We start from the raw sequence: 16748 nt of genomic DNA, 5'->3' as shown, positions 1-16748 counted from the left end.
GATGTGACCAGTTTTTATTAGGTGTGGAGCAGGATGGGGTGTTTCTTTCCAAACCACATGACTATAATTGAAGCTGTTCAATGTAAAATGCAAATCATGAAGGCTTTTGACTAAGGGGAAACTATACTGAAGAGACCTTAAAACTGAATCTGAGGAATGAGGAAAAAAAGAACTGTATCATTGGCGTGCATGTGAATGTGGGACCTAAGATTGAGACTTGAGGTGACTTGTATGCAGGATAGGATACCGTACATTTCGAAGAAATTTATACGTTGCTTGTTTACAAGCTTCTCAAGAATTTAACACACATGGTAAGATGGAAATAGATCGAAAACGATTCAAATCAGCCTGAGCCCCTTCTTTAAACAGTGGCTGTAGGAGTTTCAGCAGTATGAAATGACAGATTAAAAATATTATATGAGAGAGGGGCTGCAATAATGGGAGGTGCTACTGTTAAGAGAAATGGATCACGGCCATCCAGGCTTCCTGGGATATAGAGTGAAGAGTTCTTTTAAAACCTTGGATTCAGTGACAGGTTTCATGGAGAAACTGTAGAGGGGCTTGCATAGTAGTAATACAGATAGACTGAGCAGAAGCATTCTGAGCAGAAGCTATAGAGCTGGGTGAGGAATTTGACATGGCTTTGTCAGAGAAACCAGAATTGATAAAGGATTGGTTAAAGAGCTCAGCCATTACCCTTCTTATCAATGACAACAGAGCCATCAGAGTTCATTGAAGTGGCTAGGTTGGAAGCTTAATAAATGTCACAAAGTAGCTTATTAAAAACACTCTAGCTTCAGCCATACTATATTCTGTCATTTGCAATCATACAATTTGGGTTGCCACTTGCTACTACTAGTTCATTCTGTCATTGGTGGCATGAAATACTGTGTTAGGTTTAACCTGCGAAGGGTGTGTCTGCACTTTTGACTGGCTAGCAATCCCAGCAAGCATGCTGCATCAAAATTATGCAATCTGTTCGTCACTAAAAGACTGTGATTACATACATTTGGATGTTTTGACATACACACATAATAAAGCACCTGAAAAATAGTTCTGATAAAAAATGTACTTACATTTAGTTAACAGACAATATTTGACAGAATCTCGCAAATATTTATCTCCTGATTTTCGTTAAAGATGGAGAGGGTCATTTTGAGTGTTTAACCTGAAATGCCTTGCTCAAGCTCTGACGTAACCACCTAAAAAACTTACAACTGTTACAGTTGGACTTGCTCTTCCTAAGCAAGCAGTGTTGAAGCAAAGCATGTACATTCGATCTATGCACTCAGTTCACAATCAAAGCAATGACAATAAAGTGACACCATGAAATTTGTTTATTGACAGCACGCTCATTATCATAAGGACAAGGAATTATATAAATAAATGCAGAAGTGAAAATATACAGTAATAGATTAATCAAGAAATAAATAAATACCGAAATAAATGCATACAGAAATAAGTGATAAAGGAAATAAATACAAAAATTAGTTGAGAAAAGAAATACCCATTTATGTCAGATTTTACCTATTAACCTATTTATTTATTTTTCTATTATCTATTAAATTATTTATTTATTTCTCTGTACAGTCATTTATTTTTACTTTTCTTGTACTTATTTATTCATTTATTATTTTTAATTAAGGTCCTTCATAAATCTCAACAAAAGATTTGGAATATAAGGAAATAAAGTGCTCATTCATGTCCTCATTCGGCACCAGCTGATTGTCATAGTGATTGTGATTCTCACCTGTTGATATGGTTGGCACTCCCCTGCTTTGATGGGCACTCATAAAGCAAACAGTGAAAGACACCAACAAACTGATGGAACCCAATCCAAGAGGGAGGCACTTGACATTGAACAACATGAAACAAACAGGTATAAGAAGACAGGCACACCTTTACTGGGCAATGGCACCTGTCCAGGCAACACAATAAGACAATGGCATTCTCACAGGTAACAAAACTGAATAATAATTCAGGTGGTTCCTGTAATGTTCTTTTTCAATCTCAGTGATGTTAAGGGGCCATACAGTAAACTGCATTACATTACAAACACATAACACTCTTTTCTAGAGCGATGTATAGAGATGGAGAACTTCAGTGTAACTCTCTATTCTGTCAGCCAGTTTCAGATAATTTGTTTAATGGCCATAACTCTAATAATCCTAAACAAAGACTAATCCTTATTATATATTTGCATGGGTTGATTTGCCAACAAACATACAGTTTGGTTTTTACTTACTGTACCTTGTCTTCAATGTTTTTCTCTCAGTGTTCCTTAATTGATGTGTATGACCAAATATGTGAGTTTAATTAGCTACTTTTCCTCCCATTCCTTTAACATCTTCCAGTTACAGAACATTGGTATTTTATTTGTTTTTGTGATTTGCTAAAAAAAAAAATGAACAGCAATTTTCCATGCAAATTTTTTAACAATATACTGAGTTAGTAGTTCTATGTATATTTTGACTAACATAGGAACATTCCTGATTTGTAGTCTTTATTTGTAATTCATCTTCACAATTGGGCCTTGATTTTGGTTATGAATTCCTAGTGTCTATTTTTAATGTTTTAATTATTTTGGCAAGGGTCTATGTATTTTCTCTTGCAATAATAATTCTTCATTTAGATACTGACTTCAAAAAGTCCCTGAGAGCCTTCACTTAACCACCCAGTTATCTTTCTACTGTAGAAGATCCACTCTTAGCTGAGTGTGACTGTAGTTTCAGACTCAGGTGTGAGTAATCCAGGTTCAGGGCCAGCTGTGCACATCTAAAGCCAAGACCACTGCCTTTGCCCTGAAGGAGACAGGAGGTGGCTTGGATAGTGACCCAAGAGGATCAGCACCCCCTCCCCCCTAGCCAGCCTTGCAAGTTATAATGTCTGCTGACTGTACATCCAAGACCTATGCATATCACATTAGTTAGGTGCTGTTCTGTGTGTAGACTATATGGAGTAACAGCTTGTGCTTAAATGGTTTGGTAATGAATCAAGAATTTTATTATTTATTGACAGTACAAGTTTGAAAGGAAATTTCACAGTGACAAGAGTTGACCCATACAAGGTCATTCCAGCCTCAGATCGTGATTATATAATTAGTTCAATTATTTGCTAAATTAGGGATGCAGGTTTGCACATAATGGTGACCCAACATCTATGGTGACCCTCATTGACTAAATAAAAACGTGCTTATAGTCTGTGCTTCAATGCAGTTAAATGCATGTGGCTGAATGAGTAATTGGACTCAATTAAGGCAGCATTAATTGGTTGGAATGAAAACCTGCATACACACGGCCTGCCATGGCAACGAGTTTGAGACCACTGTTCTAAGGAGTGTGATGTATCCCAGCCTGCAGGATAACCCCCCATATCCCAGCCTGCAGCATAACTCCACATATCCCAGCCGGCAGGATACTGAAATACAGTGGGCTCCAGAATTATTGGCACCCTTGATAAATATGCACAGAAAATGCTAAAAAAATGCTAAACTAAAAAATAAGTTATTGAAATAAGCTTTATTTTCCAACATGTGTAAATTAGTGTGCTTGATTAATGATTGGAATCAACCAAAGTCTTAAATTAAAATATATATATATATATATATATATATATATATTTCCTCAAAAAACAGGTTCCACAATTATTGGCACCCCTGGTTTAATACTTTGTGAAAACACCCCTGGCAAAGATGACAGCCATGAGTCTTTTCCTATAATTTGTGATAAGGTTAGAGAACACATTTGGAGGGATTTTTGACCATTGCTCCATGTAGAACTTTCCAGAATCATTGATATTTTTGGGTTTGCGCTTATGGACCCCTCTCTTCAGTTCAGACCACGGGTTTTTGATGGAATTTAAGTGGAGACTGAGATGGCCATTGGACAACATGGATGTTGATTTCACTTAAGTATTTCTGTTGAGATTTTGATGTATGCTTGGAGTCATTGTTCTGCTGGACAATCTACCTATGATCAAGTCCTAGCATCTTAGCAGAGACAACCAAATTTTCTGCCAGAATTTCCTGCTACTTTGTTGAATTCATTGTGCCATTGATCTAAAATAGTGCCCTGGGACCACTGCCAGCAAAACATCTCCAAAATATCAATGAACCACCTCCATATTTGACAGTAGGTATAAGGTGCTTCTCCTGTGCATTCCTCTTTTGCCATCAAACATGTTGATGGTGTGTATGGCCAAAACGTTCAATTTTGGTCTCATCTGACAATAGCACTCTCTTCCAGTCATAATTTCAATGAGGTTTGGCAAGCTCCAGATTCTTGGTTTTGTTTATTGTGCTCAGTAAGTCTGTCTTCGTGCCACCCTTCCAAAGAGTTAGTCGGTATGGATGTGCCATTTTATGATTTTTTTAGACTTCTTGACTGCAAGAAACAAACAAATCTCTGCAATTCTTAAACAGTGATCCTTGGGTTATAAATGGCCTCCCTCACCATCTTCATCGCCGTCCGTGGGGACAACATGCACTTGCTTCCTCTTCCTGGCAAATTTGCAACCATTACATATGTTTTACACCTTTTTATTATTGCCCTTACAGTGCTAAGGGGTATGTTTAACCGTTTGTCTTTTTTGTACCCATTACCAGACTTGTGATGGTAAATTACCATTGGTCTCTTCTGAATTGACAGTTATTTGGCTTTTCCCATGCTGATGGATGACAAAGGGATTTTGTATGCTTGTTACCTCATTTTTATTCTCTAGTGAAACTGGAAGTGATGGAATGACACAATATAGTTCCATTAGACTGAGATGAACTAAATGAAGTAAAATTGTATTGCCAATTTAATTTTGTTTGATTTTACTAACAATAATTGTTAGGGGTGCCAATAATTATGACACCTATGGGTTTCAAAACAAATTAGATTACTTAATAAAAAAACATTGAAGCATGAGTAAATATATTGAAATAAGTATATAGACTAGAATGTTACTTTTGCACTCAATACTGAAGCTGTATTTTATTATTGCATGCAATTTTTTGTGAATTTCAGTGAGCTTTAATTTCCTATTGATGTTAAAATGCAAAAGATGCTTAAATTTCCACAAGTGCCTGGTGAAATGAATATACACCAGGGTAAAAGATCTCAATAAAAACATGTTTTCACCATACCAAAAATGCTAAGTTACTCATGCATACAAAGCTCTGTCTACAAGTCATTAATAAAAACTTGCTAAATCTAAGCCTGCCGTTAAAAGTATTGATATCAAAATTTGGCCACAACTGTCGTGGGCTAGTATGGAAATTTGCACGGCGGTAGCCAGAAATGTGACCGTTGTTGTAGTTTCAATATAGCGACTTGTCAGCAACTTACTTTTTTAAAGCACACAACGGCTTTGAAATTCACAGTTGAGCTTTATCTCGTAGAACAAAACTTTCTTAGGTTTACATTAACTACAGACCTTATTTTCGGCAGAAAACAAAATCTCTATGGGAAAAAAGGATTGGAAATCTGCTGAGGGAACCCATGTTAGGGAAAAAAGCATTAGAAATCTGCTGAGGGAACCCATGAAGAAACGTACGTGTTGGCCTACAAAAAGACATCACATGTAACATTCTATTGCATGGACGTGTGAAGTTTGTGAATTCTGTCTGTTTACACGAGGGCATAAGGTATAGACGTTAAGGTTTTTAAGGGCAGAGTGTCTGTGGTCATTGTGGTTATTTCTGTAGAAAAATGTTCCAGCAAAGTTCCAAACTCTTGGTGCTGTATAGACATGAGGCATGTCGCCCCATCAAGCTGTAACATTGCAGGATGGCATACCTGCCATCCCAATATTGTAAGCCCTAATCTCTTCATTTAGCGCAGTGTGTACCTCACATAGGCTCCGAAGATGCCAAGCTCACTCAGACATGTGTTGGACCTTGTCCATCAGAATGTAGGCTGTCCTTTCTGAGCTGCACTTCACTCCTGACAGCACCTGGCAGATGTCTGCACCGTAGATATTGTTACCTGCCAAAACAGAACTGAGCATCAGCAGGTGAGTCAAAGAACCAAGGAAATGTTGAGGATGGCCTCCGAAATAAAGGAATGCTGGAATATAAAAAGCAGAGCTGCCTTACCCCCTCCCTCTCTCTGGGGTTTCAGGACATACCGGTCTGGGTTTGCCAAGGCCATAGCCACAGTCTTGTCTCCCTCCTCTCCCTACACAACAGGAACAATATCCATACACTTCAGATAGTAGCACAAAAGACCTGTGATTGTACCCAACAGGAAAAGTAGGCTCCGGTTACTCACTAAAACCATTCCTCATTCACATTAAACTGGTCTGTTCAGTAGACGGAGACTGTGATAACACCACTGACTTGCCCCAACATGCTATTAGATATTCATTTTCAAGCAGCATGCTGAGGGATACAAAAGTATCCAAGGTAACTAACACAAGGTTGTCAGGGGGGGGGAGCGGGAATGCACCCAAACGCAGAGTAAAAACAGAAGTCCAAAAATGGGAAAACAAAGACTTTAATAAACAAAAACCGGGAACAAAGGAACTCGCAGGGCGAAACTTACAAACAACAAAATACTTCAAAAATTCACAAGAAAAAACAAAGGAGTAGAAAAACCCAAAAACGAGGGAAACAGGGCAGGTAGGGCACAGGCAGGCAAACAACAGGTAACAGGCAGGTACAGGAACAAACAGGCAGGCAGGTAGCAAACCAAACTAACCAAAGCAAAGCAAAAGATTCCAGCGCCTGAGTCGGGGAGAGGGAGACTTAAATAGAAAGACGCAGACGAGACACAGGAGGGCACGATGAACAATCAAGCCACAGAGAGGGAGGGGAACACGAGACAGAACGCAACTAATAATTGGATAATGGGAACCAATAAAACAATTAACAGAACACAAAACCGAGGTGCCGCCATCTGGCGGCCCAACAGAGAAATAACACAGGGGGAAGACACAGAACCCTGACAGTACCCCCCCCCCCCCCCAAGGGACGGCTCCTGACGTCCCAGGAGACCGACCCTGGGAGGGGGTGAACTGGAGGGCGGGGACAGGGAAACAGAACACAGGAAAACTTGGGACAAAACTCAGGAACAGGGAAACAGGAGACACAGGGCTGGGCAGGACCCGGGCGACGAAGACACAGGGCTGGACAGGACCTGGGCGACATGGGGAGACTCAGGGCTGAGCAGGACCCGGGCAACACGGGGAGACTCAGGGCTGGGCAGGACCCGGGCGAAACTCAGGGCCCGCACTCGGGCGTCACGGGGGAAACTCAGGGCCCGCACTCGGGCGACACGGGGGAAACTCAGGGCCCGCACTCGGGCGACACGGGGGAAACTCAGGGCCCGCACGTCGGGCGACTCGGGGGAAACTCAGGGCCCGCACGTCGGGCGACACGGGGGAAACTCAGGGCCCGCACGTCGGGCGACACGGGGAAATTGAGGGCCCGCACGTCGGGCGACACGGGGGAAACTCAGGGCCCGCACTCGGGCGACACGGGGGAAACTCAGGGCCCGCACTCGGGCGACACGGGGGAAACTCAGGGCCCGCACGTCGGGCGACACGGGGAAACTCAGGGCCCGCACGTCGGGCGACTCGGGGGAAACTCAGGGCCCGCACGTCGGGCGACACGGGGGAAACTCAGGGCCCGCACGTCGGGCGACACGGGGGAAACTCAGGGCCCGCACGTCGGGCGACACGGGGAAATTGAGGGCCCGCACGTCGGGCGACACGGGGAAATTGAGGGCCCGCACGTCGGGCGACACGGGGAAACTCAGGGCCCGCACATCGGGCGACTCGGGGAAACTCAGGGCCCGCACGTCGGGCGACTCGGGGAAACTCAGGGCCCGCACATCGGGCGACTCGGGGAAACTCAGGACCCGCACATCGGGCGACACGGGGAAACTCAGGACCCGCACATCGGGCGACACGGAGAAACTCAGGGCCCGCACATGGGGCGACACTGAGAAACTCAGGGCCCGCACATGGGGCGACACGGAGAAACTCAGGGACCGCACATGGGGCGACACGGAGAAACTCAGGGACCGCACATGGGGCGACACGGAGAAATTCAGGGCCCGCACATGGGGCGACACGGAGAAATTCAGGGCCCGCACATGGGGCGACACGGAGAAATTCAGGGCCCGCACATGGGGCGACACGGAGAAATTCAGGGCCCGCACATGGGGCGACACGGAGAAATTCAGGGCCCGCACTCGGGCGACAGGGGGACTCAGGAAACCAGGGGGAACTCAGGAAACCAGGGGGGACTAGGACAGGGGCAAGGCAGACATACAGGACTGGACTGGGGCGAGGTGGACACAGGACTGGACTGGGGCGAGGTACGACAACACTGGACTGGGTAGGGCAAGACTGAGAGGGAAAGACTGACAGACACCGGCACAATAGGGAGACCTACAAAGACAGACACAGGGACAAGCAGGCGGGGAGGCACACGGCGACACCGACGGACACACAAAGGGACAGGCAGACAGGGAAGGCAAGGGGGGAGCCCAACAACTGACATAGGGACTGACACAGGCAAACAAGACAAAACACACGCGGACTGGCACACTGACAGACAGGCAGACAGGCGGGCAAACACGTTGGCCGATGGGCTGACGGCCTGGGGGGCAGACAAACAGGCCAACAAACTGGCTGACACACATGCGGGTAGACTAACAGACAAACAGGCGGGCAGACAATTAGACAGGGGGGCTGGGGAACACACGGACACACGGTTGGGAGGACGGACACCAAAGGGAGAATGGACACCAGGGGGAGCGACGAGAACGGGGGAGGGACGACCACTGGGGGGAGCGACGAGACCGGGGGAGGGACGACCACTGGGGGGAGGACGAGACCTGGGCGACCGGGAGGGACGACCACTGGGGGGAGCGACGAGACCGGGGAGGGACGACCACTGGGGGGAGCGACGAGACCGGGGGAGGACGACCACTGGGGGAGCGACGAGACCGGGGGAGGGACGACCACTGGGGGAGCGACGAGACCGGGGAGGGACGACCACTGGGGGAGCGACGAGACCGGGGGAGGGACGACCACTGGGGGAGCGACGAGACCGGGGGAGGGACGACCACTGGGGGAGCGACGAGACCGGGGGAGGGACGACCACTGGGGGGAGCGACGAGACCGGGGGAGGGACGACCACTGGGGGGAGCGACGAGACCGGGGGAGGGACGACCACTGGGGGGAGCGACGAGACCGGGGGAGGGACGACCACTGGGGGGAGCGACGAGACCGGGGGAGGGACGACCACTGGGGGGAGCGACGAGACCGGGGGAGGGACGACCACTGGGGGGAGCGACGACACCGGGGGAGGGACGACCACTGGGGGGAGCGACGAGACCGGGGAAGCGGCGACCACTGGGGGGAGCGACGACACCGGGGGAGAGACGAACACTAGAGCACGAGGGAACACTAGAGCACGAGGGAACACTGGAGCACGAGGGAACACTGGAGCACGAGGGAACACTGGAGGGCGCCGGAGCTACAGGGGGCGCCGGAGCTACAGGGGGCGCCGGAGCTACAGGGGGCGCCAGAGCTACAGGGGGCGCCAGAGCTACAGGGGGCGCCAGAGCTACAGGGGGCGCCAGAGCTACAGGGGGCGCCAGAGCTACAGGGGGCGCCGGAGAACCGGGCAGGGCAGGAGACAGGGACGCAGACACTGACCCCAGCTGCAGGGAACCCGGCTGGGCCGGAGAACTCTCCTGGGCGCGGGGCGAAGCGGGAGGCTTCTCCAGGGCGCGGGGCGAAGCGGGAGGCTTCTCCAGGGCGCGGGGCGAAGCTGGAGGCTTCTCCAGGGCGCGGGGCGAAGCAGGAAACTGATCCCGGGGAGCGGCGGACTGAACAGGCGGAGATGGCCCCTGCTGAAAGACAGGCAGGGCAGGGGGCCCGGGCAGGGCAGAAGACAGGGACACAGACCCCAGCTGCAGGGAACCCGGCTGGACCGGAGACAGGAACGTGGACCCCAGCCTCATGTTGTCCTTGAATAGCTGGCACACGATAGACTGGGGCAGGTTGGCCTTAGTGGCCACTGCGCGGAACTCACCCACGTAGTCCAGGAAGGGGCGCGACCCCTGGCACGTATCGTGCAGTTTGTCCGCCCACTGGCTACTGGACAGGGGAGCCTGCCCAACGGCAGGACCCGGGCCGGAGGCCTCCCCAGCCACCACCGGCTTGCTCAACACCGGTGGCATGACCAGCACAAAACAAAAAACCCCGAGGAGAGAAAAAAGGGGGGAAGAAAAAAAAAAAAACTCTGCTGGGTCCAGATCTGGCTGGAATCTTCTGTCAGGGGGGGGAGCGGGAATGGACCCAAACGCAGAGTAAAAACAGAAGTCCAAAAATGGGAAAACAAAGACTTTAATAAACAAAAACCGGGAACAAAGGAACTCGCAGGGCGAAACTTACAAACAACAAAATACTTCAAAAATTCACAAGAAAAAACAAATGAGTAGAAAAACCCAAAAACGAGGGAAACAGGGCAGGTAGGGCACAGGCAGGCAAACAACAGGTAACCAGGAAACAGGCAGGTACAGGAACAAACAGACAGGCAGGCAGGCAGGCAGGCAGGCAGGTAGCAAACCAAACTAACCAAACCAAAGCAAAGCAAAAGATTCCAGCGCCTGAGTCGGGGAGAGGGAGACTTAAATAGAAAGACGCAGACGAGACACAGGAGGGCACGATGAACAATCAAGCCACAGAGAGGGAGGGGAACACGAGACAGAACGCAACTAATAATTGGATAATGGGAACCAATAAAACAATTAACAGAACACAAAACCGAGGTGCCGCCATCTGGCGGCCCAACAGAGAAACAACACAGGGGGAAGACACAGAACCCTGACAAAGGTAAGGTTCTTGCATTCATCTTCTAAAGTTATTAACATGTAAAAACAATGTTTTTTCATGTTGGGGCATCTGATTTATTCTCAGGTGGCATTTCCTGAATAGTCAGTGAGTGAATATTTTTTGTGCTTCCTCTTTATGTTGTTGATTTTTCCAATCATCTTTAATGATTTATCAGGTCATGAGCACCGCAAACATTTAGCAGGCCTAACAAACAAAAACCTTTCCCCTTTCAAATGATCATTATTACAAAAATAATTTTATTATTATCACAATGTTGTTCAACTTGAGCTTTTGAAACCAGCCATTTTCCTCTCACCATGTCCAGGGAATAAAGTCCAGCAAAAGCTGCTCGGATCTGAGCCACAGCCTCTGGGTCATCCGGAAAGAACTTCTCCAGGACCCCAGGTCGGGCTAGCTCCTGCTGCACTTTCTTAGTTCCAGCCAAGTGGGTGCCGATGTCGGGACACTTGACTGCCAGAGACCGCTCCATCAGAAGCCTTGCCTCCCAACTCTGAACAAACACGTTACTCAGGATCAGTATTACCCTTTTTGTTTATCTTGTATTTTTATACAAGAACAGATTTTACTCAAGTAAATCAGGTAGGGTTGGGCCAATGGAGGATAGGTTGCTATTGGACATCATCCATCGGTTTAATTGATCGTCAATCAAGATATCCATGGTGATTTCAAGGTGATTCATCGGCAGCTTAAAACAAGACAGATATCTATTCTGTGGGGCTTTTTAGAGCATCATTTCTACAATAAAAATAGTTTTTGCCTCCTATACAGTACACAGTGTGCTCCACTTTTGCTTCTCTTCAAAGCTACTCACCATTTTGTATTACATTACTTTTGGGAGACATTTCTATCTAAAATTATGTACAATAAGTGCATACCGAAGATCAATAGAACAAATACGAACACAGATCAGATAAAATAATATTCTCTCATGAAGTAGCAGTTATCCATTGCCATGAATATCAAGTTGAACCTTTCATCAACTCGAACTAAGCATCGACTTCTTGGGCAGGAATAGTGAAATTTGTTCAAATAGAATGAGCTTGCTTCACATTCCAGGATTTACTCCATTTTCAGGTCAAAATTCTCAAAGGCAATAAAACTATAGTATAGAGAAACTGAGACTGTAGAATTTGAACTGTAAGCCGTGCAGTTTAATTACAAATACTATTTATTGTATTGATTAACAGCAATGGGCAAAGTGGGTTCTTTTTATACAGGAGAAAAATTAAACTCACAGATCTGGTGAGAAATAGAAGACCCTGAAAAATAACAGTAACTGTCAGACCTGTTCCGTGTAGTTCTGAGGCATGTATCCATTGCGGAAGTACACTATTGCAACCTCTTGACCATCTCTACAAAGACAAAAACAAACAATTAATTTCACCTACAATATTTTATCCATTTCCAAAAAAGTAATGATCAAAAAATAAATGATAGTATAATCATAATCATATAGCCATTTAAATATGGCCACAACATTTAAAGAGTAAAGAAGAGATAAGTAGCGTAAACCTACATAAACAGCCTCTTGTTCTGGTCCAGCAATCCAGTCTTACTTACATCTTCAAACCACCTTCTTATGACTGGAATATTTCCGTAGACAGAAAAAAGGCACTTAGAAGCAAGTGGGGGAAAATTCACAGAACTTAAACAACCGTACACCGTCCTACACAGTAACCAGAGTAACTTGGTGCCAGGAATCCCTTTGAAACCATGGATGCAAATGAAGAAGCTTGTGCTTTCGCAAGAAGACTTAAGCTAAACGAACCATTAACCACTCTCTGTTGGACTGTATCAACTTACCTGTTCCACAGTTCATTCTCAACATATCAATGGTCATAGATATTCATTTGGACATCCTCCACCAGAAACATGACCACAGCCCTGCAGAAAACAGGATAAGTGCTGTTAAATCTTTCTGCTATTACTGAGACTGTGTTAATTCCAAATGTTCACCAGGAACTTTTTTCCTTTAGTTAATAAAGTACGACCACATTTAGGGACAGACTACATCGTAGTTTCAGAAGTGGACCATATGAGGAAGCGTAATAAAATAATAACGCTAATCCATACTGCTGTATTCTTTTATTTAGTTTTCTCCGGTTTGACATTTTTACACTGAAATCAGACCTGGCTCTGCTCCACCTATACCCCTGGTTAATGCTCTGTGTAAAGACGGCTTTATTCCGATCATTATAATATATTGATGAACTTGATGGCAATGTAAATAACGATAACGTTAAGGCCAATTCAGATCAATGATTCGAAACGAGACGAAACTGTTTTAGAATGTTGCAGAGAAAATTGCAGCGGTGTGAACTGGTTAGTTGCAGATGAGCGTCTGAAGCCATTGCCTGGGGTCTCAAAAGACCCACCTTGTTAGAACGTTTACAATCAGACGTCTTGGAATTTTGCAAGTTGCATCCAGTCTCGTTGCGAATCATTGATCTGAACTGACCTTTAGTTAGCTACATTGCAACGTTGCAACAACGTAGCATTGCATTCGAGAGACGTTCTGCGAGGTCGGTACCAGTCGGTAGCATTAGCTAGCGTTTTTTCTAATTGTTAGCTGACATTAAATTGTGTTAATTACATTAGCTAGCTAGCTAACGCAACGTTGCCTGATATGAGAGATGGATACTATGCGCTACGTTGTCTAAACTAATGTTGCCTTTCTTGACATGGTCCGGTAGCTAGCGTTAGCTGTGCAAATAGCTAGGCTATGTAATTTAGTAACGTTACATTGTCATCAAATGTCATACGAAATCTACATCAACAAATAATATGACCTCTCATGTTACACAAAAACTTTCTGGGTTCCATAACCCCCCTCCCCCTTTCTCTGTTATTGTAACGCTAGCAGACACCGGAAAAAAACAGTACACCGCTCTTCAACGAGTGAGTTGAAGAGCGAGCCTGTTGCGTTAGCTCCGTCTACCCTCTCTGGCGGACCAACCACTGATGGGTGATGGAAAACGCGTCACTAACTATGCGCCGCTTGTGGTTTTTTCCTGGGAATGTCGCCACAGACACCCAGTTCTTCAATCATAAATTATTATATTAATAATAATATAAATTAATATAATAATAGGCTCAATCACCATTGTGTTACCTAATTCGGCGATAGATAGTAACTTAACAGAAATTTATTTTAATGAAAATCTTCAAGATTATTACTTTAAGTAAATACCACTATAGAGCTAACCTATTTCAGTTAGTTATTCCAATAGCATTATTATCCCAAAAGGAAATAAGAAAAAAGTGCTTTTACAACTCATAAGGACATGCAAGGGGGTCAATGCAAGAGGGGTCAATGCAAGAGCCAGCTAAGTTTGAAAGTAACAGAATCTTACATTACTAATAAAACAGGCTCAACTGCAAGGTTACGAGAATGTCAACAATCTGACATAAGTTATCTAAGAAATACACAAAACATTGCTGAAGACATTACAATGGATTTATTTTGAATGCATGTGAACTAAAACAGGACACATTTGCCATAAAAACTGTTCTGTTCTTGATTCAAGTTGTGTATGGAAGAGAAAATCTGAGAAAAATGACTCTACATGAAATTGAAAATAACAGTCTTTCACAACTATAACACACTGCATCAGTGCTACATCCATAAGGCAACAAATTACTCTCATAATTCTATTTACCAAAGAATCTTTGAGAACTGCAAGGCTAATAGACAATAATTGTCAGGGGAGCTTCCAAAGCACTCTATACAAAATAGTGGACCCCTTACTCGCCGAATATATAACGCACCTCTCAGAGCCATACAACTTCCAGGCCAAAGCCAGGGCCTTGGCGAGCCCTGCCGCTGGGTTATTGTCCAGGGTCCTTTTCTGCTCCTCTAATCGACTAGCAACCTTCAGAATGTGCCTGGTGGGACACAAGGGAAAGATGACATTATCAGAAACAAATTCAAGTAATTTGCAGGTTGTAACATGACAGAATTGCCCACTAGTCAATGATGACACCTCAGCAAAGATTCAGTACTTTACCAGCAAATAATTCTTCACACTGGACCAGGTGATGCTTCAACAAAACCATAATCAAGCTTGATGAGAATGTATTGAAATCACTGCTTTGTTTACTTTATTGCTGTATATTCAAACTAAATGAAAGACAGTAAAGAAAGTACAGTAGTCTCACTTCTGAACTTATCTAATGCTTGGGTGTTACATAGCAACCATTAATATTGCCAATATGGTGAAGCATGAACACTCCAATGCACTCACCTGAGAGCCAATGACTATTTTCTACAGCTTACACAGTACTATAGGAGAGTGAGTGCAGAATGACTAATGAAAAATAGTAACCTGTGGGAGCCCAGTATGATCAGGAGAAGAGATAAGCCAGCCGTAATCTGGGGAAGCCCCGGCAGAACATAGCCAACCTTGACACCATAAGCATAGCTGCATCTTTCAAACTCATGTTCATAATATAAGTGCGCACGGGTAATCGAATACACAGTTAACCGTGGGAGGTCCCAGTATTCGGACACAGTATTCAAGTACTCTAATAGATGTGCACTGTACCACAAGATGTCAGGCAGATAAGTCGTGATTTAGTATGACATAAAAAAAGAAGCGTCATGTCCGGCAATATTTTGATGCTGAAAGTAAGACTACCTTTGTGTGTGAGATATGTAATGCCAAACTGAGTAATAGTTCAATCAGTGCAATGCTGAATAATGTCGCTGAAGCATCCAGAAAACACTAGTCTTGACCAAACAGCAGAATGCAAGGAATTTCCTATAACTTCATTTACTAGCCCGGCTCATAAATTAGACTCAGTTCGAGCAGAAAAAATATCAGAACTTATCACTAAAATGTCAGCAAAGAAATACTGCTACTCAGCTTTGTTGAAGGTAAGGGCTTCAGAGAACTTATGAAATATGTTGAACCAGATTATCAGGTCCCTTCCAGCAAAACAAACACTGCCAGGGTAGAATGGCAATAGGAAACATAAGAGACAGCCACAAAAGCCAAGTTCCAAACAACAAGTGACTGCTTTGTTTATAATAGGCCTACTAGTGGCTGTTTTGCTTACATAAAGCGAACAACGTTACAGGCTTCTGCTACATTTTCCTTTAACAATGTAAAAGATCAAAAGGGCCTTCCGTATAATAGGCTAACCCTACTGTTTTTGCTTTGGAAGGCATTTCTGCCAGGTTTTAGCAAATAGCATTATCTGCATATTTTACATATTTGCAAAAGTAGGCCTACTATTCATTGAAACAGTATAAGTGCCAGTTTACTTATGTTTTGTATGTTATGAGTAAGAAGTACATGTTGCCTATGACAAGGTTATGTTTATTTTAACATTCAGTAAAGCCTTTGATTGATTTACATCATATTTTATGCTGCATTATTTCTTTATATTACATTTCTCAAATTGATAAAAACATATTGGGGAAACCAGCAAGTTAGCCCATGGCATGCAATTCCACTGTGCATTTCTGAATAATGAAACAGAGCAAACAGAGCAAAACACCAGGCCTGAACCCCCACATATCAAGTACATAGGGTAAAAACACCCAGTGGGGAGAAAGCCCTCAAACAGTGGCACGAAAAACTCCCCAATGGGAAGAAATCTCGAGAGGAACCCGGCTATGGAGGGGACAGCCCATCCTCCACTGGCCAGCCTGGTGTAAAGTAGCAGTAGAATGGATGTAGCAGAAATGCTACAAGGGATTAATGTTGCAAAAGTACTCCAAATTCAAAGACGAACTTGAAAGTAAATGAAAGCAATAAATTACTGTACTAAGCGTTTCCTATTAAGAGGAAATGATGCATAGCATATGTCGACGGACGTCAGGATCGAGCTGTGAACGACCACTCCGCTGTACAAGCTACCGCAAATTTCAAATTTGAAAAACAATA

At 44.6% G+C, this 16748-nt stretch overlaps 1 protein-coding gene across 1 annotated transcript; it reads right to left on the bottom strand.

Annotated features, from left to right (window-relative positions):
* Positions 1–3182: 3182 nt before the first annotated feature.
* On the bottom strand, positions 3183–12528 carry LOC135234215 (glutathione synthetase-like). The gene is made up of 5 exons (XM_064298586.1): positions 12374–12528; positions 12143–12209; positions 11153–11347; positions 6080–6161; positions 3183–5969 (listed from the first exon to the last, which is right to left on the bottom strand). The coding sequence occupies exons 2-5, from the start codon at positions 12164–12166 to the stop codon at positions 5860–5862; spliced, it is 411 nt and encodes a 136-aa protein (XP_064154656.1). The 5' UTR covers positions 12167–12209; positions 12374–12528; the 3' UTR covers positions 3183–5859.
* Between the last annotated feature and the right edge of the window lie 4220 nt (positions 12529–16748).

The sequence above is a fragment of the Anguilla rostrata genome, chromosome 11 (assembly GCF_018555375.3).
Source record: "Anguilla rostrata isolate EN2019 chromosome 11, ASM1855537v3, whole genome shotgun sequence".
Classification (NCBI taxonomy): Eukaryota; Metazoa; Chordata; class Actinopteri; order Anguilliformes; family Anguillidae; genus Anguilla; species Anguilla rostrata.
This window is presented reverse-complemented; position numbering and strand designations above follow the sequence as displayed.